The sequence below is a fragment of the Perca flavescens genome, chromosome 8, assembly GCF_004354835.1.
Source record: "Perca flavescens isolate YP-PL-M2 chromosome 8, PFLA_1.0, whole genome shotgun sequence".
NCBI lineage: Eukaryota > Metazoa > Chordata > Actinopteri > Perciformes > Percidae > Perca > Perca flavescens.
The window spans coordinates 33,766,533-33,792,779 of NC_041338.1; the positions used below are offsets into that span (position 1 = coordinate 33,766,533).

General features: G+C 40.7%; 1 protein-coding gene across 3 annotated transcripts; it reads right to left on the reverse strand.

The window, feature by feature from the left end:
* Positions 1-8,227: 8,227 nt before the first annotated feature.
* Positions 8,228-17,533, reverse strand: hyal4 (hyaluronidase 4). 3 transcript variants are annotated; one of them, XM_028585656.1, is made up of 5 exons: positions 17,358-17,533; positions 15,147-15,262; positions 12,615-13,604; positions 10,501-10,590; positions 8,228-9,183 (listed from the first exon to the last, which is right to left on the reverse strand). In XM_028585656.1, exons 3-5 carry the CDS (start codon positions 13,569-13,571, stop codon positions 8,680-8,682), a joined length of 1,551 nt encoding a protein of 516 aa, XP_028441457.1. In that variant the 5' UTR covers positions 13,572-13,604; positions 15,147-15,262; positions 17,358-17,533; the 3' UTR covers positions 8,228-8,679. The 3 variants fall into 3 exon arrangements, with proteins under 3 accessions (XP_028441457.1, XP_028441458.1, XP_028441460.1); XM_028585657.1 differs by lacking the exon at positions 15,147-15,262; XM_028585659.1 differs by lacking the exon at positions 10,501-10,590.
* Positions 17,534-26,247: the final 8,714 nt, after the last annotated feature.

Below are 26,247 nucleotides of genomic sequence, written 5' to 3' on the forward strand. Positions count from 1 at the left end.
GGCTCTAGACAAATAGAGGAAAGACAACAAATAAGACTTAAGTCCTAATTTAATCCCTGACACTCTTGGCCTATAATCCACCACCATGCTTGCCATATCAAGGGCCATCCCAATCCTGTTAGTGTGGAGAGGAAGTGCATAGAAAAAACCCTGAGCGAGTCTACTGATGCAGACTCTCCATTAACTTTGATGCAATAGCCACAAATACAGGAAATGTGTTCATTTAAGTTTCATCTTGGTAGGCTACTTAAATGTAAGTAAGCTCTTGGTCTTAATAATGTAATGACATAACGTAGCTACACTTTCTGACACTTTTTCATTGTCAAGTTAAATATAATTTATTTCTATAGCTCCAATTCACAACTCTTATAACACTTTTCACATGGAGCATGCTTAGAACAAACTCTTTAGAGATCCAACATTCAACAACCGGACGTTCTAAAATGGGTCACACATCACATTTGTATTCTTCCGCTAACTCACCGTCAGCAATCTGGACAGTTTGAACTGCCGAGCTCTGATAAACATTATGAATAATAGGAACATATCTTTTGTTTTCTTGAGAGAACAGCTAAGTATTTTTTTTCTCCTTATAAGGAAATAATTCACTTGTTAAGTTGAGATAACAGCATTAAAACATAATTGCAACGACGACTGTTGTCAGCTTCCGTACACAGCACAGCATACGCTGATTGTTTTGCAGATGTTTTTTTACACTAAAACGGTACATTATAGTGGGTAACAAGCCAGGTGTCTGCACATTTACTGAGTCCAGAAGTCTTTTGGATCAGCAATAAAATACAAGCCGTCTCGGCTCAAAAGGTTTTAATTGTTATTTGATGATTTTCTAGTTTTAATTAGATTTATGGGGTTTATGAAATTGCAAGACATATTCAAAAAAAGAGTGCTTATTCTTTTTCAGTGTTCCTTTTTCAACATGTGTCGAGGGACAACTGATTAGAAATGTTTCTGATTCATTGACAGTTTTTCTCTGAGAATTGTCCCAAGCAAATAAACTGAAGAAATTTCCTTGCAGATGATAGAACCTTAATAGCATGTTATTGCAACGTCATTGTGCTGCATGTGAATGCTGTTAATAATTTAGCAGGATTTTTATGTGACCATCTGTTAACTATTCAGTCATTTTGGACAGTTCTCTCTTATAAAACATGTAAAGTATCTCAAGCAACGTGCAGGTAAATTAAAAGATAAAACTAGATAATATATAGACTTTTTAATAATTTTGTTAACTTGGAAAACTTTGCGAAGCTAAGCGTAGCGTAAGCTTTAATGATTATAAACTAAATGTAAGATCTTAATTTTTGTTATATTTCAGATACTTAACATCTTGTTGGACAAAGTTTTCACCTGACAATCAGAATACAGATCACAGATTTAAAAGACAAATAACACAAAATCGCACAAAGTCACACTTAACTGTCGCTACAAAATACAAAAGACAAATTGTTCAGATGATTGACTCCACATTATATATAGTGAACTTATCAAATAATCTCCTTCAATGTACCAGATACAGTGAGAAACATATTGTAAGTCTTTACATAAAACATGTCATCAGTTCCTACCTGCTGCTCTCCTCTGAACGACTTTCTAAACTCCACGTCTTCGTTTTTTTTTTTGCTGCTTCATCCGTCAGAGGAAACTGTTTCTTCACCCTGATTGATCGTTATCTAATCGATGTCTGCATTCAGTCAGTAGTCAGAAGAGTTGAAGTTTCAGGGGTTGGTGCCTTGCTCAAGTGCTTATTAACACTTTTTGTTATATGAACATCTTTTTGTGGTATCATGGTTTAAAATTTGACAGAGCAGATGTATATTCATATAGGCTACAGCACAGGTATCTTAGTCAAACTTTTAGAATTAAAGACAGGAGAGCTGTGGGGACATTTTTGAATTTGATGGCTCTATAATGAAGTCAGGGGGATTAACAACTGGTAGAATTTCTGTTTTACGAACTCATGCTATGTAAATTGAGACAGTGGTACCCCAGGCCTCATTCAGGGCAGTGTCCACCACAACAGCAGTAGGTAATAACCTGATTTAAGCAGAATAGTTTTTGACCCAGACAATCGCAGGTGAATGTACTGCATATGATCTGGGGTACCTACAACACCTTGTTTGGTAAGAATAGTTGTTGTGAATGATCCAATAGAATCTTCACACCTGTATAGATGAGTGAGGAAGGGCCTTATTTGATAATCTCTAATTGTATCGTCCAGCATGAGTTTAAATACTTCTTCAGAAGGACAGGATGTTCAGAGTTGGGATGGCACTACACAACTCCACATTTTGGTTAAACTGTACTGTTTAAAGCTTTAGTGCGTAACTTTTTGATATTAATGAATGTCCGATACATCCAAGCCATTGCCAAATGAGTTGCTACAAAGCTAATTAAGACTGTCAGCTCCACACAACTCTCTCTGGATTTCTCAGCATGGCTATGTTCAGAAGATTGTGGCCTCCGGCGACTTACGGAAACTCGAGTGAAGATAGTTACCTCTTCTGAAGAGTCCATCGTGTTTTCTTTCCTCCTTGGCTTCTAGCAACTGCGATCACGTGAGGCTTGTATCATTTGGACGCACCGGCAGTTTTGTTGTCATTATTTAGAATTCCTCATGGGGGCGACAGAGACTACGCACTATAGCTTTAATCCTAAAGTTTCCTTTATCGAGATTCCGTTAAACACTTCTGTGTAAGTCATTAAAGTCTCCCAAACGTTCTTCACACATCTAGAGAGTTTTTTCATAACAATGACGATTAGAAAGCGAGACCCATTTTGGTAGATGAAAAAACATCTTTTGACAAAAAAATTACTTTGTTGAAGTAAAGAAAAGTGATAAAATATGAAGAACAGTTTCACAAATATTTCAGTTATTCAAGTTAAATGACACGTTCTATCAGTTAAAATCATGAATAGATAGATTATATCATATAGATGCAAAGAAAATGTATTTAATTTGAATGTTAGTTTGTATTTTTAGTTTACAACAAGATGCATTTGGATGTGTTCTTGCAACTTCTTTGCCTACAAGACCAACCTAAACAAATATTATAAAGCAAAATACATATTGTTTAAATGACAATGCCCAAAATAGTTTCTTAGTTTTTTTCCCTCCTCTCTTTTTTGTAATTCAATCCTCTTGATAAGCTGTTTTTTTTTTTTCCAACTCATCCATCTTCTTTATATATTTCTAAAAACACGTAACACACAAGTATATAAGTGCTGCACTTTATACCATGTGTTTGTGGTGTTATGAACCCTGGAGGCCAGGGTGAGCATATCATGCTCTTACCTATACACACCTGCAAGCTACGATCACTCTGATGTTCCCTTTGTGATTTTTTTTATGACTTATTTAGTCATAATTCTTCTTTGTTTTTGTGAATTGTATTCCCTTCCATAAGCATTGGTGGTTAAAAGGATATCAGAAGCGCCCCTGCCTCTTCTTTCTTTCCTATACATATTGTCGAATCGGAACAATGAAAACATCCTGGATTTCATAATTTTTTTATGTCTAATGTTTAATGTATTTCCCATTAGGAGTAAATGTGGCTGTTCCAATATGTTCCAGCTCTACACATTACCATATTTTTAAGAGCATTGGTTCTGGGCATTGGCAGGGTAAAGCCATAGCCTACAGCCAGCCTAGTATCATAAGTCTACCATATAATTGATAGCTGCTTATGTGAAATGAAACTCATAGTGAGCAGCTGCAGCTAATTTTGCACCAGGTGTGCTGCAGAGAAGCGGCCTTCTTCCTTTTGCATGCAGTCATCTTAAGTGTTCAACTTCTCCATTTCTTGTATTTCGTTGAAGTGTGGAGTGACTAGCGGCTTCCTGTTTGGCGATAACCTCTTGCCAATCAGATTACAGGCCCTCCACTTTAGTTAGTAAAGTCCCTGACAATTCAATTCTCATTTTGATATTCTACAGTCATTATTTCTATTTTGTTTCCTTCGTATTTAGAGAATTAATTTGTATTTTAAATGCCCGATATTTCAATAGCAGTAAAAGAACCTGTTTGATCTGATCTTTTAAACTACTGCAAAGCTCTCGTCTCTGTCTTCGTGTGGCCTTGCCTGTGCCAGTGGAAACCTTATTGTTTTGTGGCTGATAAATTAATCTTTTATTAAACCTTGTGCGGTGTTCAGGTCTGTGGGACCTGTTTTCAATGTTTGCTAAAAGAAAAATGATGCTATTTATCATTTCTTCTAACTCAAACTTATTGGCCTGGCCCTGGTCTCATTTTCTGTGAAGAACATACAAAATAACTTATTTTCAATGACCCCCCCTACACATACTGAGTGTAGGTGTGCGGGAATGTTGTCTTTCTGCACCTGCTACTCCCACACAAAGTTACACAATTGTTACATTTCAAGCACTTTTAAGTTCTAAGAAATAAGCACCAATAATGATCAAAAATCTTGTTTCTATTTTTTTTTACCTTTTTTTTTAAAAATTGAATTAACTTGTTTTCTCACAAAAACCCAAAATGATCATATTATCATAAATGTGATCTCACAGGGGTAAATGGCAAATATGAACCATAAGTTATGTACATATCATTGGGTATTGAGCTAAAGTAAACATCTGTTATGTAATTTTACATAAATTGTTATGGCTGTATTGATTTAAAAGCTTAATAATGTGGGGGGTCCACCAGACCCGGGAACATTGGCTGTGTAACAAAAATATGAACACCACACAAGGGTTAAGTGTATACTTTAGGTGAAAGGTAGTGTAGTTGTTCACTGTAGCAAGCCCTGGTGGAGCCATCTTCAGCCTGTTGCATCCGCTGTGGCGTTCATAAACGTTTTTTATGTAATTGTGTGAGTTTTGTCCTCTTCTCTGGTTAGTTAGAGTAAAGCTACACTGAGAAGATGCATCAATGTTTGATTATTTGACCATCTCCTGAGATGTCTGCCCTTTTTAAAACAGTTTAAGAATAAAGGATAAAGGATCTGTGACGGATGGTTTTTGAACGTGCGGTGTTTTTTCACGAGTCATTGTCGGTGAGACAGTCCCAGAATGTGACCTCTCCGTCCAGTCCTCTTCCTCTTTTCAGTCCTCAGTATTTGGACACAAGCCAGCTAGTTTGATGATTCGGGTTTCCAGGTTTGCTTTGGATGAGAAAAGACCAGAGCGACTTTGTGCATGTTTGGAGGGTTTTTCATTTTAGGAAATATTGCACGAATGACATGTTGCACAATGAGGAAGTTTATTATTTTTTATTATGCAACATGGCTGCCAAAAGCTTCCCTTGAATCTTCTTTTTATTAAAATAAAGAAACAAAGGTGTATTGAAGAAAAGTCTTTATTTGCAGTGCATTTACATTCAGGTAACATTTTTTCATGTGTTGCATAGTCCTTGTTGCATATTTGGTTTACAATCTTCAACAGAAAAAACACACACACACACACACACACACAAACACACACACACACACACACACACACACACACACACACAGTAAGTGCAGGAAACAGTGTGTGCATCAAGTGAAGCTCTTCAGACTGGTTTGAGATGAGAGTACTGATTCAGTTTCAACCAGGATCAGTGTTACAGAGACCTGTGACACAATGCTACATGTTTAACTTTAAAGACCAGAAAGTTACAGAAACTCAAACTTGATCAGACGTCTTTGGGAAGATCTGACTCCGATCCAGATCTCAGGTCCCCGTCTGCTCTGGATTTGGTTTAATTTAAAATGCCAGAGTTGTGCTCAGTTTCACTACAGCCTTTTTTTCTAAAAACCTGTTGAGTTCTTTGTGTGCAGCTGCCACAGAAAAGAGACGTAATGGTGTGTGTGTATATAGACTGTGTGCAAAGTGAATTTTACGAGTGGTTTGATTGTACACAAAGTGGAAAACAGATTTGCTCTAGGTGGCACGAATTGAGTCAAGGACACATTTGTGCTAGATGAAAGTATTTCAACTTCAGTGAAAAAACACATTGCTCATGGACGCATCAGCAAACTGTTAAATGTTATTTCTGGACTCTGTTCGGTAGTGATGGCCAAATGAAGCTTCGTGAAGCATTTTCTTTATTTTCTGAGCCCACTAGATGGCGCTCTCTGTTCAACAATGGGTTGAGAATACACTGGACTGCAATGCCTTAGGCCTTTCTCTTAAAACCAAGAGCGCCTGGGGCGGCCTCTAGCTCACCCAGTAAGAGCGTTCGCCCCATGTCGGCTGAATCGGACCTGCCGCCCTTTGCTGCGCGTCATCCCCCATCTCTCTCCCCTTTTCATGTCTATCCACTTTCAAATAAAGGGAAAAGCCCGCCCAAAAAAACACAAAAGCGCCATCTAGTGGGCTCAGAAAATAAAGAAAATGCTTCACGGAGCTTCATCTGGCCATCACTACAGACTCAAAGATTTTATGTTAATGAGGCGGCTTAGCCTTACTGCACATATTACGACGACTGCTATGATGTGTTCTACAACGAGCAGTGTGCTATTTTGTTGGCCAGAGGCAGCATGCAACATGAGCATGTCCATGTGGTGTGATGCCTTGTCTGTGTACTTTATGTATGTATGTATGTTTTCACCCTGTTGTGTTGACTTCTTTAAACAGCAGATATTGTTCGTTTGCCCAAAAACAATTTCCTTTGGGATGATAAAAAAAATCTGAGACCTCGAACCCGCGTTCAGTATTAACTCAGCGTCCTACTTCGTCATATATTCGCAGGAGATGATTCTTCTTTGGCAAGGAGTAAGCTTTGAGGAACCATAGAACCACAGAGAACCACTGAGTCACGTATAAAGCTACAGTATGTGCCGTCTTTTACATCCTGTTCCTTTTTTCGTCACATCTACTGTTACTGTACATCAGCTCCAGAGACTGTTTGATCCGCTCAGCTACAATGAGATGACATATCATCAAAAGCTAAACCGTCTGTTGATTTGATTCCTAACTATTATTTTCATTGTTGTTTCCCAAAGCCCCAGATGAGGTCCTCAAATTTCTTGTTTTGTCCACAACTCAAAGCCATTCAGTTTTTATTGTCGCAGAGGAGAGAAGAAACTAGAAAATATTCACATTTGGAAGCTGGAATCAGAGATTTTTTTCGACTCAAACCAATTAATAGATGAATGAATGAATGAATGAATGTTTATTTTCGTGTCCATCCATTACAGGATTATTCAGACACATTTTAAATGAAACACTTTCCTTGTGCTTTTTATTTAGATAGTTAAGGAATAGAAAATAGTTGGCGATTAATTTAATAGTTGACAACTAATCGATTAATTGATTAATCTTTGCAGCTCTAAATGGTAATCTCGACACAGTCACTGAAAAACAAACCTGATCCTCTATACTTTTACATATATCTATAGAAAAAGGAAACAGATACATCATATTTAAAAATCTATAGCACCAACAGGCCCAACAGGCTCAAAATATGTGGTGTTTTCTGACAAGCTGTACTTCAAAAGTATAATGTAAGCAACAGTACAGAAAATACACAACCCCTATATACCGTCAAGTGAAATAACAGCTTATTGTTGAGAAAAAAACAAGTTGCATGCCATCAGAAAAAAAAAGCGTCAAATGTTAGTGATTATTTTCCTACGTATGTCTGTGTGGTGGAAGTATTAGCACCCTTTGGTTTACATTGAAAGGCTTTTCTGTTGTGTCTCCACAGAACAAACCACAGGATCATCACCCTATAGCGACTGTAATCCTTCTGGACCACGAAGCTTTTAAAAGGAAAAAAACATGATTCTTCCGATGCCATCCTCGGTAGAGACGCTGGATGATCTTCTCCATCTCCAGCAAACAGTATCTACATTTTACTAATTAACATTCCTGGAAGAACGGATGCAGTTGTTGGCAAAAAAGAGGCAGTGCAGGTTGCTGCAGAGGTCACAGTTCACCTGGTTGAACTACAATCAACCAAACCTTTATCTGTCAACGCGCCATCACACTCCTTAAAAAGGTGTCATCATTTTTTACTTCTACTACTGTTACTTTTCAACACAGCAGCTGTTGGTTCTCTTCCACTCAGCAGCGACCTCAGCTGAGCGTTAATGTGGTGTTTAAACTTGCATTGCCATGAAATTTCAGACAGACATTCATTGTTCCCAGAGGATGAACCCCTACTGACTTTGGTGTCTTTCCCTGTAGCATCACCGTGAGGTTAACATTCGTGGTTTTGACTGGAATGTTTCAACAACTGTTAGATAGATTGCCATGCAGAAAATTGAAACACACATTTTTAATCCTCCCACCTCCCTGATTGGAGTAAATTAGCAGTTTAAAAGAATTTTCTTTGGGATCTGGGAACTAGACATGATATTTGGTGGTAAAGACTGACATTCAGACTGTATTTTTGTTCAGCAGCCTATTTTTCTTCATTAATCATTCTGACTTTATGCATTTATGTTTTATCCATGATCCAGCCAGGAGATCTATTTGAATCACTGATCAAATCTGAGATATGGTTAGTGATTCTGGGAGTGGTCTGGAAACGGGCCAAAATTTTGGATTCACTGATAATAAACAACATTTGGTAAGTCTTTGAAACAGGTAGCTGGAGGTACATCAGCTGAAACGCTAACATTTTGGGTTCGAATTGGGTCTGTCTCCAACTTAAATGAAAAACATCATTCTGTCTGTGTGTTGAAAAATGACCCCTCCTTTTGTCAGGGTGCGTCATACGGCCGTCTTCAGTAACGATAAGTTCAACAGGAGCATCAGCAACATCAGGTGTAAGCTGGAGCCGTTCAGCGGCGCTTCGCTCTCCCCCTCTGGCCCTTTCCTCCCACCTTGCTCGTCCTCCCACGCCGTCCTCAGCCTCTCCTGCTCGTCCTCGTCCTCGTCCCTCCGCGGCCCGTCGTCCTCCTTCACCAGGTTGATGCTGTCGCAGCGCTCGCCCTCGTGGCCCTCGTAGCAGTGGCAGCGAAACCTCTCGGTCAGCAGCTGCAGCTCGTGCTGCGAGTGCCACCCGGTGACGGCAAAGTCCCCGTCGCTGGAGGCCCGGATGCGGTAGCTGTCGGCACTCAGGTGGAGGTAATGGTGGGCGAGCGGGTCCCGGCGGACGCAGCGGCCGTTACTCTGGCACAGGTGGTCACTGCAGACCTCAGCGGCCCGCGTCACGTTGGTGATGTACTGACCCAGGCGGTGGCTCAGGAAGGTTTTCACCTTGGTGCAGTTATGCTACGGAGACAAAAACGACACATAACGGTTATGATGTGACGCACTCTGGTGGTTTGTAAAACACACCATCCGTAATTAGGGCTGCACAATATAAAGTTTTTTTTATCACCATTGCAATATCAACTGGCGCGATAAACAGGGTTAGACACTCAGAGACTGTTTGTGTTGGTTGAAAGAGAGTATCAGTAGAAGGTCTCGTCCGTCTCGTCCAAAACCGGCCGCGAGTTCTGTGTCGCGGGAGCGTAGTCCTAAGCAGTGACTTGCAGAGTATTTTATTCTGACACCGCAATATTACGAGAGAACGTGTAGCTGTATATACGTAACAAGCCCCGTTGGCCTAGCTATTAGCAGCAATATCTTAGCTACGTCCGCCACCGCAGCGATTCGTCTCGTGCGAACAAAGGTGATAGCGGCGCACAATCTGATGTCAAACAAAAGAGACAACAGTGCGCACTCGGACGTCACCGGCCCAAATCACCGTTTTCATCGGCTACACGACACCAACACAACCGGAGTTTCTAAAAATCTTCACCCTGGCAGGAGTTTTCAAAAAGGTTCGGTTTCAGTGACCTCATTCTGCTTTTGCGTGTGGACGAACGGCCTAACCGTATAGAAAAAGCTGTGTTTTTGAAAATACCTGTGTTCGTGTGGACAGGGCCTTAATCAGCTTTAACTGTTGTCCCAGTGATCCAGTGTAAGTACAGAGATAATGACAGTTGATCAGGTTTGGTAGCTAACTACAATAAGATACTCCACACCAAGCTGATGCAGCCGGTTTTAAGAGTTAAGGCAGACAAATGAGGGAAAATAGATATGCAGATTGCAAATTGCATTTCAATTGCATTTTTTTTTTTAATTCAATAAATTATGCAGACACTCCCCTAGATTCTGAGACGGTCAGATGCTGTGTGGATTTCCATGCAGACAGGATCACTGCAGGCCGTAAAAGCTTGCATATTAGTTTTCGAAATGTGTGACCACATGATGTCAACTTTCTATTATCTGACTATATTCTTTACTGCTGTGGCTTGTTTGGAGTCCAAAACTAATCAAAAAGATTGAGGAAAGAATGTTTTTTAGTACACCACGGTGTCAGACTTCACGTGTCTCAACAGCACAAATTCAAAAAGAAAAGTTTGACAATAGATCTTCCACAACATATGACCTGGACAGAAATATTCTTTATGTATCAAGCTGTCAGTCTTTTCCCTCTGGGAGCCAGCCGGTTGTTTTTTTTTAGAGAAAGTAAGAGAGGGTAAAGATTTTTTAGTGTTTTTTTTTTTTTTTTTTTTTTTGTAAAAGGCAAGAGACACCCACCCTGGACGAGGTCAGGTTCAAGTCCCCCCAGATGACGAATCCTGCAGCTCCCAGAGCAGCACTCTCCCCGATCGTGTGGATCAAATCTTTCTGCAGGAAACACATCTCCATCACTGACGCAAAAATAAAATCATCTAACACACATTTACTTAAACAACACCAGGCCCAGAAAACTCACTTAGTTTAGTTTTTATAAGAGATAAGTGGAAGCACAAGAGGATTTTAATTAACTAAAAAACTAAGTTATCAAATTGAAATTACATTCTGCTTTTGAGAACATATCTTTTATCAAAGTACATAACCATCATGTTTATTCAATTTAATTCATTTGTAAAGACATTACTATTTATAACATGAAAACATGACTTTTATGTGATCAGTGAGAATAATAAATTGGCCACAAGATGGCACTTCTGATTCTGTTCAACATCAAGTGAAGAAGAACTGAATTATTACAAAAGAAACGAGTATTCACATTTTGTTGTCATACCTTATACTTGCATTACACACATATTTGAAAGGTTATTTCTGAAACTCCTCAATGAATCTGCAGACAAGCAGTCTGGTTTTGGTCGTGTGGTTCAGGCAGAACAAGGAAACCACAACATTCTGGGTTTAGTATTTACCCTGAGCGGCTGTTCTGTGGTTCTCCACTAGATGGCAGTAACAAAAAAAGTAAACTGAGCAGACAGCCAGCGTTGTGAAGAAAAGTCCATCTTCATGTCAAAGATTTAAGTTGCATTAGTTTGATGCCTTGGCTCATGACGCTTCGCCACAAAACGCTCATCTACAGTAGAGTGAGTAACAGCAGTGGGAAGTACATTGGCACATTTTCTGTAGCCTACTTAATTACAATTTTGAGGTGGAGTCCAACTCTTATTGTATTGGCTCTCACAAACGTTCCTCACCTGGCAGTGTAAAGATAGAGGATCAGGTTGTGGAGGAGAAAGGAAGAGCTCAAGCTAATACTAACTCAATGTGAGCTGAAATGTGAGCTTTCTGTTGATTAAATCACTCAGAAAACATTTTTTTGTACTCAATATACAGAGAGAGGACCAGGAAACTCTCGGAGGACCCTGTGAGGAGTCCATGTTTCCCGCCCCAAACTGTTGCCACCTGACAGGGCGCCGTGTTGGACTGTAGCGGTTGTCTGCTGGACATCCACTCACAGCCTCTCCCCACCATTCCTCACCCAGTCTTCAGCTCTCCGTTCTTCATGCAGATCCAATGAACTTGTGAGTACTAACTAACCTTACATGTTTGACAAAATGGGAATCATGATTTTTCTATTCTACTCAGAATTGAGGTCGTACTTTTAATGAAAAACACATTTATTGTATTCTTTTTGTCTATGTGCCGACAAAATAAACAATATGACAGGTAGAGGTAGGCCTACTTTAGATGATTAGATGTGTGTGTGTGCGGGGGGGGGATAGGTTACCCATTTCACATTGAACATAATATAACTAACAAGCTACAAGACTTTAAAACAATGCATTTTAACTAGGGCTGTTAATAAATTAAAAAAATGTTCATCCCGATCAATCCCATTATTGCCCAGTAGGGCTGCCACCTCTTAGTCCATTAGTCGACTAATCGGTCATTTTGGTCTTAGTCGACTAAGATTTCTTGAGTCGATTAGTCATTTTTTATGCTTATTGATGCTTAATTACTTATTTCCAAGAAACTTCTGAGCACATTTATGGTACACACTTTAAAACGCACAAGATTTAAAGTGGTGCTTTTGCAGGATTAATTGTGGAGAAACTCAGTTTTACAGATGGTTAATTAACTACATTTATATTGTTCTTTTCTAGTCTTAACCACCTCTCAAAGCTCACAGCTCTGTCGATTAGTTGACAAAATCCTATAAGTGTTAGTCGACTAAGAATTTCTTTAGTCGAGGACAACCCTATTGCCCAGTTAACTCACGATTAAGATCAAAGGATTTCTTCTTTTTCACTCGTTATTATCGCCTTCATTTTGAAAGCCCTACTGTTGCTCGGGAAATGACAGTATAGTGGCTAAGGAAGGAAATAACTGTCCAATCAGAGCTGAGCATTTAAATTGCGTGCTTAATACTGAGAAGTTAAACAAGTACATTGCTGTCTTACCATGGTGAGGAAGGCCAGGGCCTCGTCTCGGTAGCCCAGCCTCAGGTACACGTAGGTGGGGAGGTCGTACTCCTTCGAGGTCAGCGAGGCGACGCGGAACGACTCCCGGATCCTGTGCCGGGAGAAGTGCAGGTTGCTGATGCTGTTGGTGTGACTCTTCCGGATCGCCACGGAGGGGAAGAGCGCCGTGCTGCTGTTCCACAGCCACAGCAGCTCGTCGTTCCTCAGCCTCTCCAGCAAGGGGCAGAAGCCCGTGTAGTTCTGCTCATGCAGGTTGTAGTTGTGACAGTCGGGGTAGAGGTAGAAACCCCAGAGGCCGTTGGGGCGAAGGCGCGTCCCCAGCTGGATAGTTCTCTGCATGAACGCCTTGGCGCTCTTCTCAAACCGCCGCCGCGCCAGCTCCTCCACCTGTGCCGCCGTCACGTTGACGTACGCCTTGGCGGTCAGCTCCTTCGACTTGCGCCGGTAGATGTCCTTCTTGTGCCAGTTCCGGCTCCACTGAGGCCGCCAGAACTCCCAGTCGATGACGGCCAGGCCACGGAAGTCCTCTGAGGGGATGAAGTGGTTGATGTCCTGATAGGCTTTGATCAGGTGCTGGTCCAGGCTGCAGTTCTGCGGCACGCCGCCGTGCACAGCAGCGCCCTGCGGCGTGTAGTGGGGGTAGTAGCCCAGCCGGTTGGCGTAGAAGATGGTGACGTTCTGGCCCGTCCAATCAGCACGCGGGCTCCCGTGGATGTGGAAGAGGCGGTCGGCGTTGGTGGTGATGTTGTACTTGATGGTGCACATGTCCAGTGGGGCGTTCCAGGCGGCGATGAAGGGCTTCCGGCCAATCAGAGGCAGCTTGGCGGGTTTCTGACCAAAGGCGGCGTGGAAGAGCAGGAGCAGCCAGGAGCAGGTGAGGGCGACAGGTACGGCGTGGTGGGAAGAGGATGTCCCGCCCACTGGCACCACAGGCATCCTGGGGTTCAGGAAGAGCAGCTGTCAATCATCCTGAGGAGGGATAGGGGGGGAAGGTAAAGAAAAAAACACTTTTTTTCCCCAACTTTTTTTTAGCATAGACAGTTTTAGCTCCCATTATTCTCATGACCACAGCTGTTATATAAATTGTTTTATTTTATTGTCTTGATTCTGTGGTTTCTTTCTCTCGAGGTCTGTAATCTGTTATAATATGGGCAACATTTGTTCCACGGTTTAGACGCGTCTCCTGCAGAATTTCACAAAGCTGACAGAATAAAAAGCAGATGCACAAAACCCAAAGTTTTTTTTAATGACAGTGTGAAGTGTTTAAGCCCATCTGCTGAAGTCTCTTCAACTTCAATTGACCTTCTGACTGTTTTTATATCGTTCGATGAGTCACAGCTGGATGAGCTCAACAGTTCCTCTGAATTTACCCCAAACTGGTCATCCACAGCTTCTGTCTTGTAAATGAACGTCTGTTTTACTGTGAGTGTTAAAGCACAATAGCGGATGGTGAAAGCTTTTGCATATGCTTTTACATGTGATTTTATGAGCCAATTGTTTTTTTCCATGTTCAAGTCTGTTAAAACATCTGGGATGTAGTCGGCACACTGACATTTTTCATAAATTAAATCATTTATTTTCCAGCTGTTGACATTTTATTTAAAATTCCTTGGAGAGAGAATAGTTTTCAGAGTGTGTTGGTATACAATAGGATACAATAAGATAGATAGATAGATAGATAGATAGATAGAAAGATAGATAGATAGATAGATAGATAGATAGATAGATAGATGCAGCCCCAAACAACTGCTTTTCCTTCTGCTTTCTACCTACTGCAGCTTTAACTATTGATCTTTTTGCTCCCCATAATTCCTCATATTTTTAATGAGCACTCTTTCCACTTCAACGTTCAATCGTTAGCAATAATTTAGACTTTTGTTCTAATTTTATTTTACTTAGTTATTACTTAACTTTTATTGGCTCTTTTTTTCCATTGTAATTCCGTCTCTTATGTGGATTTACAACGGGGAAAATAAGTATTGAACACGTCAACATTTTCCCCAGTAAATATATTTCCGATGGGGCTATTGGAATGAAATTTTCACCAGATGTCAGTAACAACCCAAGTAATCCACACATACATACAATAAATCAAAACATGTATGTCCATGACAAAAGTTATGTGTAATAAAGTGGAATGATAATGGGAATAAATATTAAACACATGAAGAAAAAGGGGTGTAAAAAGGCATGGGAAGCCAAAGTTTAATCTAATCTAAAAACCAGCTGAAATCTGTCAGTATTAAGGAAGCAATCCTGCCCCCTATTAGTGCAAATTAATATCAGCTGGATTAGTCCTAATTGATGGCCTATAAAAGGTTTCTCATTACCGAGGTGTCACTCAAGAAGCATTTAATGATGGGTAAAAGCAAAGAGCTGTCCCAAGACCTTCGCAAGCTTATTGTAGAAAAACATACAGATGGCATTGGTTTCAGACGAATATCTAAACTTCTGAAAGTTCCAGTGAGCACTGTTTGGGCCATTAAGGAAGTGGAAAGAACATAATTTCACCATTAACCAGCCACGACCAGGTGCTCCTCGAAAAGATTTCTGACAGAGGAGTCCATAGAACACTTAGAAGAGTTGTCGAAGAACCAAGGACCACTCGCGGAGATCTTCAGAAAGACCTGAAAGAAGCAGGTACAGTTGTTTCAAAGCAATTAGTAATGCACTCAACCGCCATGGCCTCTATGCACGCACATCACACAATGCACCACTGCTCAAGAAAAGGCATGTGGAAGCTCGCTTAAAGTTTGCTGCACAACACCTGGACAAGCCAATGACATACTGGGATAATATAATCTGGTCAGATGAGACCAAAATTTAACTCTTTGGCTGTCATAGCATACACCATGTTTGGAGGAAAAATGGCACTGCATTAGCCTCGTGGGATCATCCTGATCTCGCAAGCTCCAGTTTTCCACTCGCAGATCAGTCTGGCATCTTGAGGCAGAGAAAATTTGGAGCCGTTAGCGAAACGACCGGGCCAATCAGCGTTGGTTTTGAGGTGGGTTAGGTGGTGATAGACCGATGGTTTATCCAATCAGCTAACCAGTATTATCAGCCAGCGGTAGCCCTAATTCTGTTAGCCGCTCACTAATGCTTTTTTTCTCTTGGATCCTTCTTTTGGAATATGGTCCGGGAACCTGAAATGGTGTCTTTTATTCCTAAATTCTCGTTACACAAACGGCAAATATCCTTTACCGACATGTTGCTTGCATGCTGAGCTTACGAGCTATGCTTTGCCTGCAGCAGCAGGGGTAGCCCTACTTTTTCCCTGTGTCATTTCACTTCATTACACACAACTTAATTTATGGACTGATTTGTTTTGATATCTTTGTATGTGTGGATTACTTGGGTTGTTACTGACATCTGGTGAAAATGTCATGCCTATAGCCCCATCGGAAATATCTTTACTGAGAAAAATGTTGACGCATTCAATACTTATTTTCATGTAAATGTTTCAATTTCATATCCTAAACCATTGAGACATAAATAGTTCCTTGCTCATTTCCATGACACCCAGGGGTCAGAGGTCACAGAGAGGAAGTCAGTTGACACCCAGGGATTGAAACGAGGACTTCGGCTGAACAAACCGCTGCTTTCCTGTCCACATCTAGTCCTCCTCTGACCAGAGCTGAAGCCTCAGACCATAATGAAAGGCTTCCCTGCCAAATGTCTCAGTGAGGTTAAGCATTTGCTGTGTCTCTGCGTCCCATATACAGATAGTTGAACCAAACATCCAGTCAGAGAGCGCACAGAGAGACAAAATCAGACGTCGGATTTCTTTCTGTGTCATGTTTACTCCTCACTGGTGGGCTTTTCATCAGTGGCAGAGGAGACAATCAGATTTACTCTGGACATTATTTGGACTTTGATAACTTTACTTTGATTGTAAAGGTTTCTTACTACTAACCTTGAACTTACTTACTTGCTTACTTCAGGCATGAAAACGGGTCAGGGGTGAAAAAGGTGAGAAGGATATTACCCCTCTAGGGGGGTCCTGGGGCATGCTCCCCCGGAAGAAAATTTGAAATATTCCATATTTTAAAGCATCAATCTGATGCATTTTGAGATGCATTTTTTTTGCCAACCAACTGTGTCATATTTCAATATGCACTCATTAAAGTTAATTTGACTGGCAAAACAGTTAAAAGTCCTTCTGACATTACACAATAATAAAAGTCATAACTTTTAAAAACTAATGTTTTGGATAAATTTTTACTTCTTCCAACCATATGTTAAATAAAGAGTCAATGTGGATTTACATATTGCAATAATATCATAATCCTACAATGAATCATTGTGAAAACTAAAATGTACTACTTTGGCCAGGTCATCATCAAAAAAGCAAATTAGTACATTCATGATTTTGTCCATGTTTATAGCTGCTTTATTTCAATTTATTAAAAACGTCGCATTGTTTATCTTATCATATAGCTAGACGTCTAGACTCTGGGACAAGGCCATTATGTTTAAATACCTGCCATGCTGACTCCAAACAGACAGCTTTGTCAAAGCAGTTTGGGCTTCAGATAGCTTTTACAAATCATGTTCCGCTATGAACGTACGTGCACACACATATTGTTTGTATCACGGTCGGTCAGTAAAGGAACAGTCGCAGCGGTAGCGGTCGTTGCCGGTAACGTACGTACTCGTATGACAGAGTGCACGGACCGAAGCTTTGTGAGTAGCATCTAATGACTAGCAAGCTCTTCTTACCGCTGCTTCCGTCCGGTGTCTTCCTTCAACATGCCTCCAGAAGCAAGCACCAGGCTCCCTCAATTTGAGACACCAAGTGCGAAACGGCTTCAGGTCTCCACCCGTTTCCTCTTGTCCTCTATTCATGCCCAGCGCCATTTGATTTAACTACTTTCTCAACTAAAGGTGCATGTATCTACGTGCTCAAAGTTTGATAAACTTTGCCACACCGGCACCGCACTAGTACATTTCGGCAAAGACCCGCCCTACTTTGCATCTGATTGGCTAGAACTCGTTTCATTGGTTGGTAGAAGTTCGATGATTGGTTAAATCCTTAGACAGTATGGTTAGGCCTAATATAAATCCAGCGCATCAAAACAAATCCCATGTGGACTTTTTAATTTATTTATTTTTCTAAAATAGTCATATGCTAGTGCCCGAGTACTTACAACCTTTTTTTTTTCATAATCTCTTATTTAACGATTTGTATGCTAATGCATTAGCGCTACTATTATCTAAGAACGTTTATGCTAAAGTATTAGCATACAACCAGCTGAAGAAAATGTATGCTAAAGCTTGATGGCCTACTTTCTCTTAATATTGTGTGTGCTGAAGCATTAGCATGTGGCATTAAAGTTAGTTCAAGTGTTTTAACTTCATCTCTCACTTTACAAGGTATAAGCTAACATGTTAGCATGGAGAATACTGTCACTAAACAAAGTGTACGATAAACATGTAACCCCTTTTTGAAAGGTAACAAGGCTGTTTTGTTGTGGCCTAGTAACCGTGTCATCACAACTTCAACTGTTATAACGTCATACTGTGTTTTACACTTCCCAGTGTTGAAAATACAATCTCATCAGTTCATTCTGACGCTAGCAGCCTGATCTGTACTTCTGCATGAGTTAGTATGTTAGTATGAAAAGTTCTATAAAGTTTATGGGAGTTTTTTTTTTCCTACCTGAGTTATGTTGGTTTGGAATCAAAGGCTTTTCCTTTCTTTGTGCTCCTGCCAGTTTTCCCCCTGTAGGTTTGGAAATATTTCTGCCCTTTGTGAAAGCAGATCATTTTTCAAAGCCGACTATACTACAGCGTAACACTGAATGTATTCCAGAGCAGGCTTGATATGATGAGAGGAATGTTTCTGATTATTCTCTTTGTAAGCTTTCTGTTTGAGCATGAACTCTACTCGCAGCTGATCCTGGTTGGGGCGACATCAAGATGTGACAGATCTCTACTATGATGCTTCACTGGCTCTGTGGCTACCATCATGGATCACTTTACAGAGAAGTTCCCTTCTTGATATGCAACACTGGAAAATACACATGGGTTTGTGCAACTCTGTAGAGATTTCATCTTTCACTATCGACTGTCTACACTAGATACGTTTCATCTGCATTTTTCAGTCGACTGTCTCCCAGTTGTCTCTGTTTGTTTGCAGAACATGTATGCTTCAGTTCAGTACATACATTAACCCTTGTGTTGTCCCTGGGTCAAATTGCCCAAAAATAACATGGATATATGTTGTATGGAAGCCATAAACATAAAAAATGATTATTTCCTTAAATTTTAAATTTTATAGCATTTGAAAAAAAAGTTTAAATGGTTTAAAGTGCTCATATTATGTTCATTTTTAGGTTCATTATTGTATTTAGAGGTTGTATCAGAATAGGTTTACATGGTTTAATTTTCTAAAAACACCATATTTTTGTTGTACTGCACATTCACCCTGTGTGTTGAGCTCTTTGTTTTAGCTACAGAATGAGGCATCTTACTTCTGTTCCATCTTTGTTGGGAGTCGCACATGTGCAGTACCTAGGTAAGGACTACTAGCCAGTCAGAAGCATGAGTATGAGGGCGTGCCACGCTAGCAGCTAGGCGAGCATTATAACTTGTGTTACAAAGTGACGCACGTTGGTCTCTGAAGTAAAGGCTGGACTACAGTAGAGCTGTTTGGAGCAGTTGGTGAACAGTGTTTTCTGTTGGAGATGGTAAGTCCCTTTGGGGGGGACTTTGGGCTTTTTCACTTTGTCAACCTATAACATGCACACAAAAAAAAGTGTTGAAAACAGTTACAAAAACATTAAAAAAAAAACGCCAACAACAAGTGTGTCAATGGGAAGACAACACAAGGGTTAAAACTAAGGTTAAAAGTTAGGTGGGTAACGTACTTGAACAAGCCAATACCATCGTGTTTCAGGTGAGCACAGTTTTCTGGTGGGGATTCAAAATAAATGATCAAAACTGCCATGCGACCACAGTCTGGGTCCACCTGGAGGCTAAATTGAATCCAGTCTTCATTTGCTACTGTCAATAGTTGTTATTGCGATAAAAGACGGAGGGAGCAGCCTCAGGTTTAACGCATTGGAGTTCATGTGTAACGTGAATTATTTATCCGGAGGAGCTTGGAGCCGCAGGCTGGTCTGGCATCGATTAAGATAAGAGTTTGTTGATGTCTGTGGTACTTGTGGAATGGCTGCAATCATTCAAAAAAAACAAGAAAGAGAGAAACCGTATAATTTTCAGTGTCTCTGTTGGAAAATTGGGGTGAACTTGAGGCACAGTTGCCAGTGTCTGAAGTGTAGACGGTTCCCTGAACCAGATGAGGATGCCGGGGCAAAGGTCAAGAGGAAGAGTCGATGTTTGCACAACACCTTGCAGTTCTCTGTAACCCTGCACAGCCGATAACAGATCAGTTCATGATCTTTTCTCATGTGTTCCCATGAAGACTGAAGCCAGTGTTCTTATCTTTGATGTGGGGCGCAGTGTGCACGACCTCAACTACCTCAAAGGAGCTCATTTTACACCATTTACTCCGTGAACACGAGTGCATTTCATGCCCAAATAAAGCATTTTGAACTCAGGAGTAAATGAAGCTGGCAGTTTGATGGAGGCATTTCTAAGAGAATGGAAAGTCGAGTACATTCAGAGATGCCAGGAGAGTAAGAAGCATGTCCTCGGTTTGATGTTTGGGAATCGAGCCGAACCCCTGATGGAGGGCCGATTGGGGCGGGAGCCAAAATAACAGATTCCCTCATATGCGCCATCTGTCACGTAAATATGTTCCAACACCGACGGACGTCACCAAGTCACATTTTTACTCTCTGTCTGATTCTGGCAGCTAGGACGCTTTAGACACCATGGAAGCTTTGGACATTTCATGCTGCTTATCTAACAAGCCTTGTAGACCTGAATCTGCGGGGGGAAAATACATGCAGATACATGTATGTTGTACAAGTCTCTACTAGTAGATCTCTAAAGAGATTCATTGGAATGGTTTCCTAAAAGATGGGAACTCAACCTTTAAACTGATGGTATGATTTGGAAACTTGCAAAGCAACTTGTCGTACTGGTTGTACGTTTTTATTTTTTATTTTATCAGTCAAAGGTGAGGTGGTATTACAAATGAAATCGGATATCTATCTATGGAAAAGCAGATATTTCCAAAATGTAGTATCAATAACTTTTGAAAATTTAAGATTTATGCGATTTGATTAGATTAGATTCTGGGTTTAGTATCACGATGCCATTACAAAAGATTAACACAGATTTTTATTTTTTAGGGGTGCCAGGATTAAGTTTAGGGGTAGTCCAGCTAATATCAGGCTAATATCGCCCCCGCTATTGACTGTATATTAGTCTATATCCACGACCTTCCACTTCTGGGATTACTCCGTTGCCGCCGGAAATTCCGCCGGATGTCCTTCTTTTCGGCCGGATGTCCGTTACTTTGTGTTGGCGTTCTAACCTCTAGTGGATTTGTGAGGACTATGGTTAACTGCTCCTCAGATCTCTGCAGGGTAAATCCAGACAGCTAGCTAGACTATCTGTCCAATTCCTCCGCAGAGCTGTGGAGGAAGGTCTGGCAATGCAAGACTAACTGTGGTTTAAAGGGTTTTTGCAACTGATTTATTCATGTGCTTTATCAGACCGAGGGTGGTCTCAGCACACAGAGGAGCCCTTGGATGCTTCAACTGAAAATGAACCATTAAATAAATCCTCCACACTGGACTGTAGCTTCTCCATCACCTCTTAAAACACTCAGTAACACAACCCTGCATCAGGACTTTCCGTGAATCACACACACAGATTGGTTAAACCATGTTAACCAGAGCAAAGAGAAGCATTTCAACAAATATTCCTGGTGACTGAATGTGGTGGTGATTCATGTTCCTCGCACGAGAGCCTAAAAACAAAAGCTGGAGGACGGGAACCACCAAGGATGAAATCTTTCCACTCCAGCAGAGCCAAGCGCTAATCGCAGCACCCGGTGAGCACAGAGGCTCCGGAAACCCCTCTGCCAGGACGATGGCGATTGGTCACTTTGGGTTTTGGGGTTTGGGGAGGATTTTTCAGATGGAGAAAACAGATGGATGACCTCAGAGGAAGAGAGAGGAAAAATTTAAATATGGAAATGGGAATATGAAATGGAAATATTGAAATCAGAAAAATCTTGATATTTTTCAAGGGGAAACTACATGACGACCTTCTTGATTGGCTATCATGGATCTCGGATCTTGACCTTTTCCAAGATATCCTTTTGTTGTTGCCTCGATATCCGAGCACTACTCATTCATAGCAACTTCCTGTTGGTTCCCTGTTCACTGACAAAGGGGCGTCAATGCAAACCGTCTATCAAGGAGGAAGGAGGAGGAAGACGTTTTATCAGCAGAGACTGATGTGAATGTTGTAAAAACCTTTTGTAAATTCCTCCCAGCAAAAGGGGAAATCATTTATTTTTCAATTCAGGTGTTGCAGCAGCTCAAAGACAACAGAACTGGTAAATAGGGAAGTAAAAAAAAGATATTAAAAGGTTTGTACAGCTAGAATAAGAATTCAGGTAGAAATAGAAACTATGCAAGAGCAATTAAAGACAAAGTTACGAGGTAAAGTGAAAGAGGTTTGTATAATGAATGGTATAATGTGATTAAGTAATGACAGTGTTGTCTCTATTAATATTAGAAATAAAATATAGTATTTATGTAGGAATACAGTTTAACATATTAACACAATATGATGTAGTATAGTCTAGTAAATAGTAGGGTTATAATATATAGGGGTGGGAAAAATAATCGATTCTTAGATACATCGCGATTCTCTCTAGAATGATTCGATGCTCGATTCTAATAAGTTAATAATCAAAAAAAAAAAAAATGTTTTAAATGTCTTGATTTTTATTTAAAAGTGACTGTTTCCAGACAAGTACAAATCAGAAAACAGAGTGACTGAAAGAGGATGGAATAATGAACAACTTAGACTTTAGGCAAGAGTGCAGAAAAAAAAAACACACAAAAATGGCCAAAAGGAAAATATATATATATTTGTTTAATACACATGATCTAATAAGACATACATAAAATAATTAGGCAAAACACATAGGCTTTTCATCTACCTTATCACAGTACATCTGACCACCTCATGTTTCATGTTCTAAGAAGCCAATTCTCCACCTTTAAACGTGACTGAGCCCCTGACATGGAAGATTACTGGGAGAGAAGGAGACTTTCACAAGCACGTTTAAGGCTTAAGCTCGGAATCACTACAAAACAAAAACCTCAGTAGACAAAACATTTCATTAAAACTTGTGTGGGACAAATATATGTCAAAATCAAAGCTTTGTCTAGCTGCTTTGTCTAGGAAGTGATTAGCAAACTCAGATTTCTATGTATATTTTTAAAATCACGCATGGAAATAAAAAAATTGTGATGCATTGATAATCAGTTTAGAATCGAATCGTTGGCTTCTGAATAAGAATCAAATTGTGAGGTGCCAAGAGATTCCCACCCCTAATAATATACATATATACTGTGTAAATATTATGAGGTTCTGTGAAGCTTTTAAGTGAGAATATTCAAGCATGCTTGTATTTTCTTTTCAAGATTTTCATCTAAGATAACTAAATCCCAACCCTTATACACACATACAACGTGAATAAGAGCTAGAGCGATATGGGATTTTTGAGGCAGATACCAATATCAATATTTCTTATTTGCAATATCATTCACAAAATGTCCCCTTGTTTTCAAAATAAACTGCTCTTGTGCTGCTGTACCATGTGAAGCTCCTCTCTGGGCGGATCAATACAATGCCACTGAACCATCTTTTTACGTATTAGTGGAAGAAGTTCTTCACTGAATCACCTGAGGGCAGAGCATCCCTCACATTAACTCTTTTTTGCGAGTGTCATTTCACTGCAGAGCTTAATGCTCTAAATCTTAACATATCCTGAATCAAGACTCTCCCTGCTCCGGCTTTTGATCTTTAACCCCAGACACGTTAACCCTCCGTCTCTCTGTGGAGGGCAGACTGACAAACAACATGCTCCCTTGAACAGAAAAGAACTTTTTATAGCCGCCTGTGATGAACTTTCATCCAGCTGCTCTCGCTGGCATTCCTCAAAAACCGTGCCCTCCCGTGTTGTCGGCTCTTCTGACTCTTTACTGTAAGTCTTTATGAGTCAGAGCGTCTGCTAAATGATGGAAACTCCACCTAAATGGGACCTTTTAATGTCTCCATTATGACTGATGTGCAACTTTTGAGCAGAACGTTATTGCCTGCTGGGTAAAAAAAAAAACACCACTCCGAGACTTGAAAAATGCGCTGCTGTGCGTCCGATTTCTACATTACAGAAACTTTCTCCACTGCAAGGGTATTGTTAAGGGTGAGCCAACATTCCTGGCATGGCAGGGCGCTCTCCCCCCTCCTCCTTCCCCTTCCTGCATCACCCAGAACAGACGCTCAAGCCTTGCTGTATCACATATAGGGTTCCTTGCCTCCCCCAGGGTTTTAAAAATACACTTTATCGTCCTCTGCGGCAAAACAAAAGCTGCAAACTTGATTCTCTTTTAGCTTTATAAAAATGAGAGTTAGTTACCTGGCACTTGAGTTTAACAGCTCACCTGTAGATGCTGCACACAACTCGATAATCAGCAGTCCGGGGGGAAGGTGGGGGTCTGTTCTTCGGGGTCACCGCAGGGGTCATGGTGGCCCTCCGCGCCGTACGTCCGACAGGCCTGTGGTCATTCCCCTCTGTGAGTCTGGAAACACAAGACAGCCATCCACACTTATATATATAGCCCGGAGAGGAGAGGGAGGAGAGTGTCAGCACCACAACACAGCGATTAGAGAGCACAGAGGGAAGGGGGGAGGGGGGCGAGGGACTTAGAGACGCGCTGTAGAGAGAGAGAGAGAGAGAGAGAGAGAGAGAGAGAGAGAGAGAGAGATTTTAAATCCCTGTGAGTTTTCTGAGCTCCTCTGAGGTCTGATCCTCTCTGGAAGAAAAGGCTCAACTCATCAGGAAGACAGACAGAAACACAGTCAACAACAATTTTCCGTGCACAAATGTGTGTGTATATATGTCGGTGTGTCAGTACATTTACTCAAGTTTTGTACTTAGGTACAGTACAATTTTGAGGTCCTTGCACTTTACATATTTATGTATGTATTTGAAATACAAAGGGTGGCTGTATTCTATGTATATGTAACTTTATAGCTTTTATGGTCAACATTAAAGGTTTTTTGCCGAGTTTAGGATGTCATTTTTGGGGATTTGGAAGTTAGTAAAACTGGAGCGGAAACGTCTGAACAAGCAGGGAGGGCGTGAGGTCTTCCTGAAATGTACATAGATGCTGCATTTGCAGCACTGCTTGCACTTCTGTAGCCATTCTTTCTCTCAAATTTGTGTTGAACATTCGAACAGGGAATCTCATACAGAACATGCCAGTCTGCTCCTTCTAAAACCAGTTTATTAAGTGAAACCACATAAACTCAAAAAACTAAGTGTCACGGTTGGGGACAGAACTCAGACGCAGAAACTGAAGTGGTGCAAAAATAATTTGTTTATTTGATTTTGAGCGAGAGAGTTGGCAGCGGGGGGGAAAACTGGGTCCGTAGCTGGCTGGAGGCTGGTAGTAGAGATGGTTGGGTCTGAGGTAAATTCTGAGCTGGCAGGAGTTTCTGAGGGTGAGTATTTCTGGAACACGGAAACAAACAAATTAGTTCACGGCAAGCAACAGGACTGGAAATAACTAACGTGAGCTGGAGTAGTCTAATACTAGACGTAAGTAACAATCCGGCAGGGAGAGGAAGGTCACACTAGCTATGTTTCCATCCACACGTTTTTATCCGAATTAAGTGATATTGAATGAAAAATGCCTTATTGGAACAGGAAAATTCAATTGAATTTCATGAATATTGACTCAAAGGAAATACGTTGGTCTCATCGGATTTTATCTTGATCCTTATACGGCTTATGCGTTAAACGCTGATGGAAACGTTATTTGCTGAAGAAATAATGAATTGCGATTAAGTTTTAGGTCATTTTATGGTTGCAACCCGCCACAAAACGAAGAAGAAGAAGTTTTAGTTCATTTCCGTGGCGGGCGTCAACAAAGACAGATGGAAGCGGACGAACGAGGAGACGAGAGACTTTTTGAATTTAATTTACGAGCAAAATATAACGGCTATTTTAGATCTAAGAAATGCCATAATTTATCAGGAACTCGCGAAGGAAATGACCAACAAAGGTTACGACAAGCCGTGGGACGTCCTGCGGAGTAAATGGAAGGCGCTCAAACGGCGATCCACGTCTCAAAATGTCTCAAATTAATTCGATATACCAATTTAACAGCAAAATGGCATGTGACGTCATCACGCAACAGGTTTTTATTTGCTTTAAAGACGTTGGATGGAAACACACTTTCACCGGCTTTATTCGCATGAGTTTTTTTTACCAAACTTCAGATAATTCGATTGACAAGTGGATGGAAACTTAGCTACTGGTTCTTAAAGGTGGATGATGAGCTGATGAGATGCAGGTGAGTTGGTTTGGAATAGGGACCAGGTGTGGGAAGAGAGCAGCAGGAGAGGGCGTGTCCCCACACTGAAGAATGAAGGTAAAGAGAAAAACAAA

Bases quoted from the DNA above. Each gene is read 5' to 3' on its own strand.
- hyal4 (XM_028585657.1), bottom strand. From the start codon at position 13,571: ATGCCTGTGGTGCCAGTGGGCGGGACATCCTCTTCCCACCACGCCGTA. The intron at 10,591-12,614 runs GTAAGACAGCAA...TGTTTCCTGCAG, and splicing joins CCCTGGCCTTCCTCACCATG to AAAGATTTGATCCACACGAT. The intron at 9,184-10,500 runs GTGGGTGTCTCT...TTGTCTCCGTAG, and splicing joins TGAACCTGACCTCGTCCAGG to CATAACTGCACCAAGGTGAA.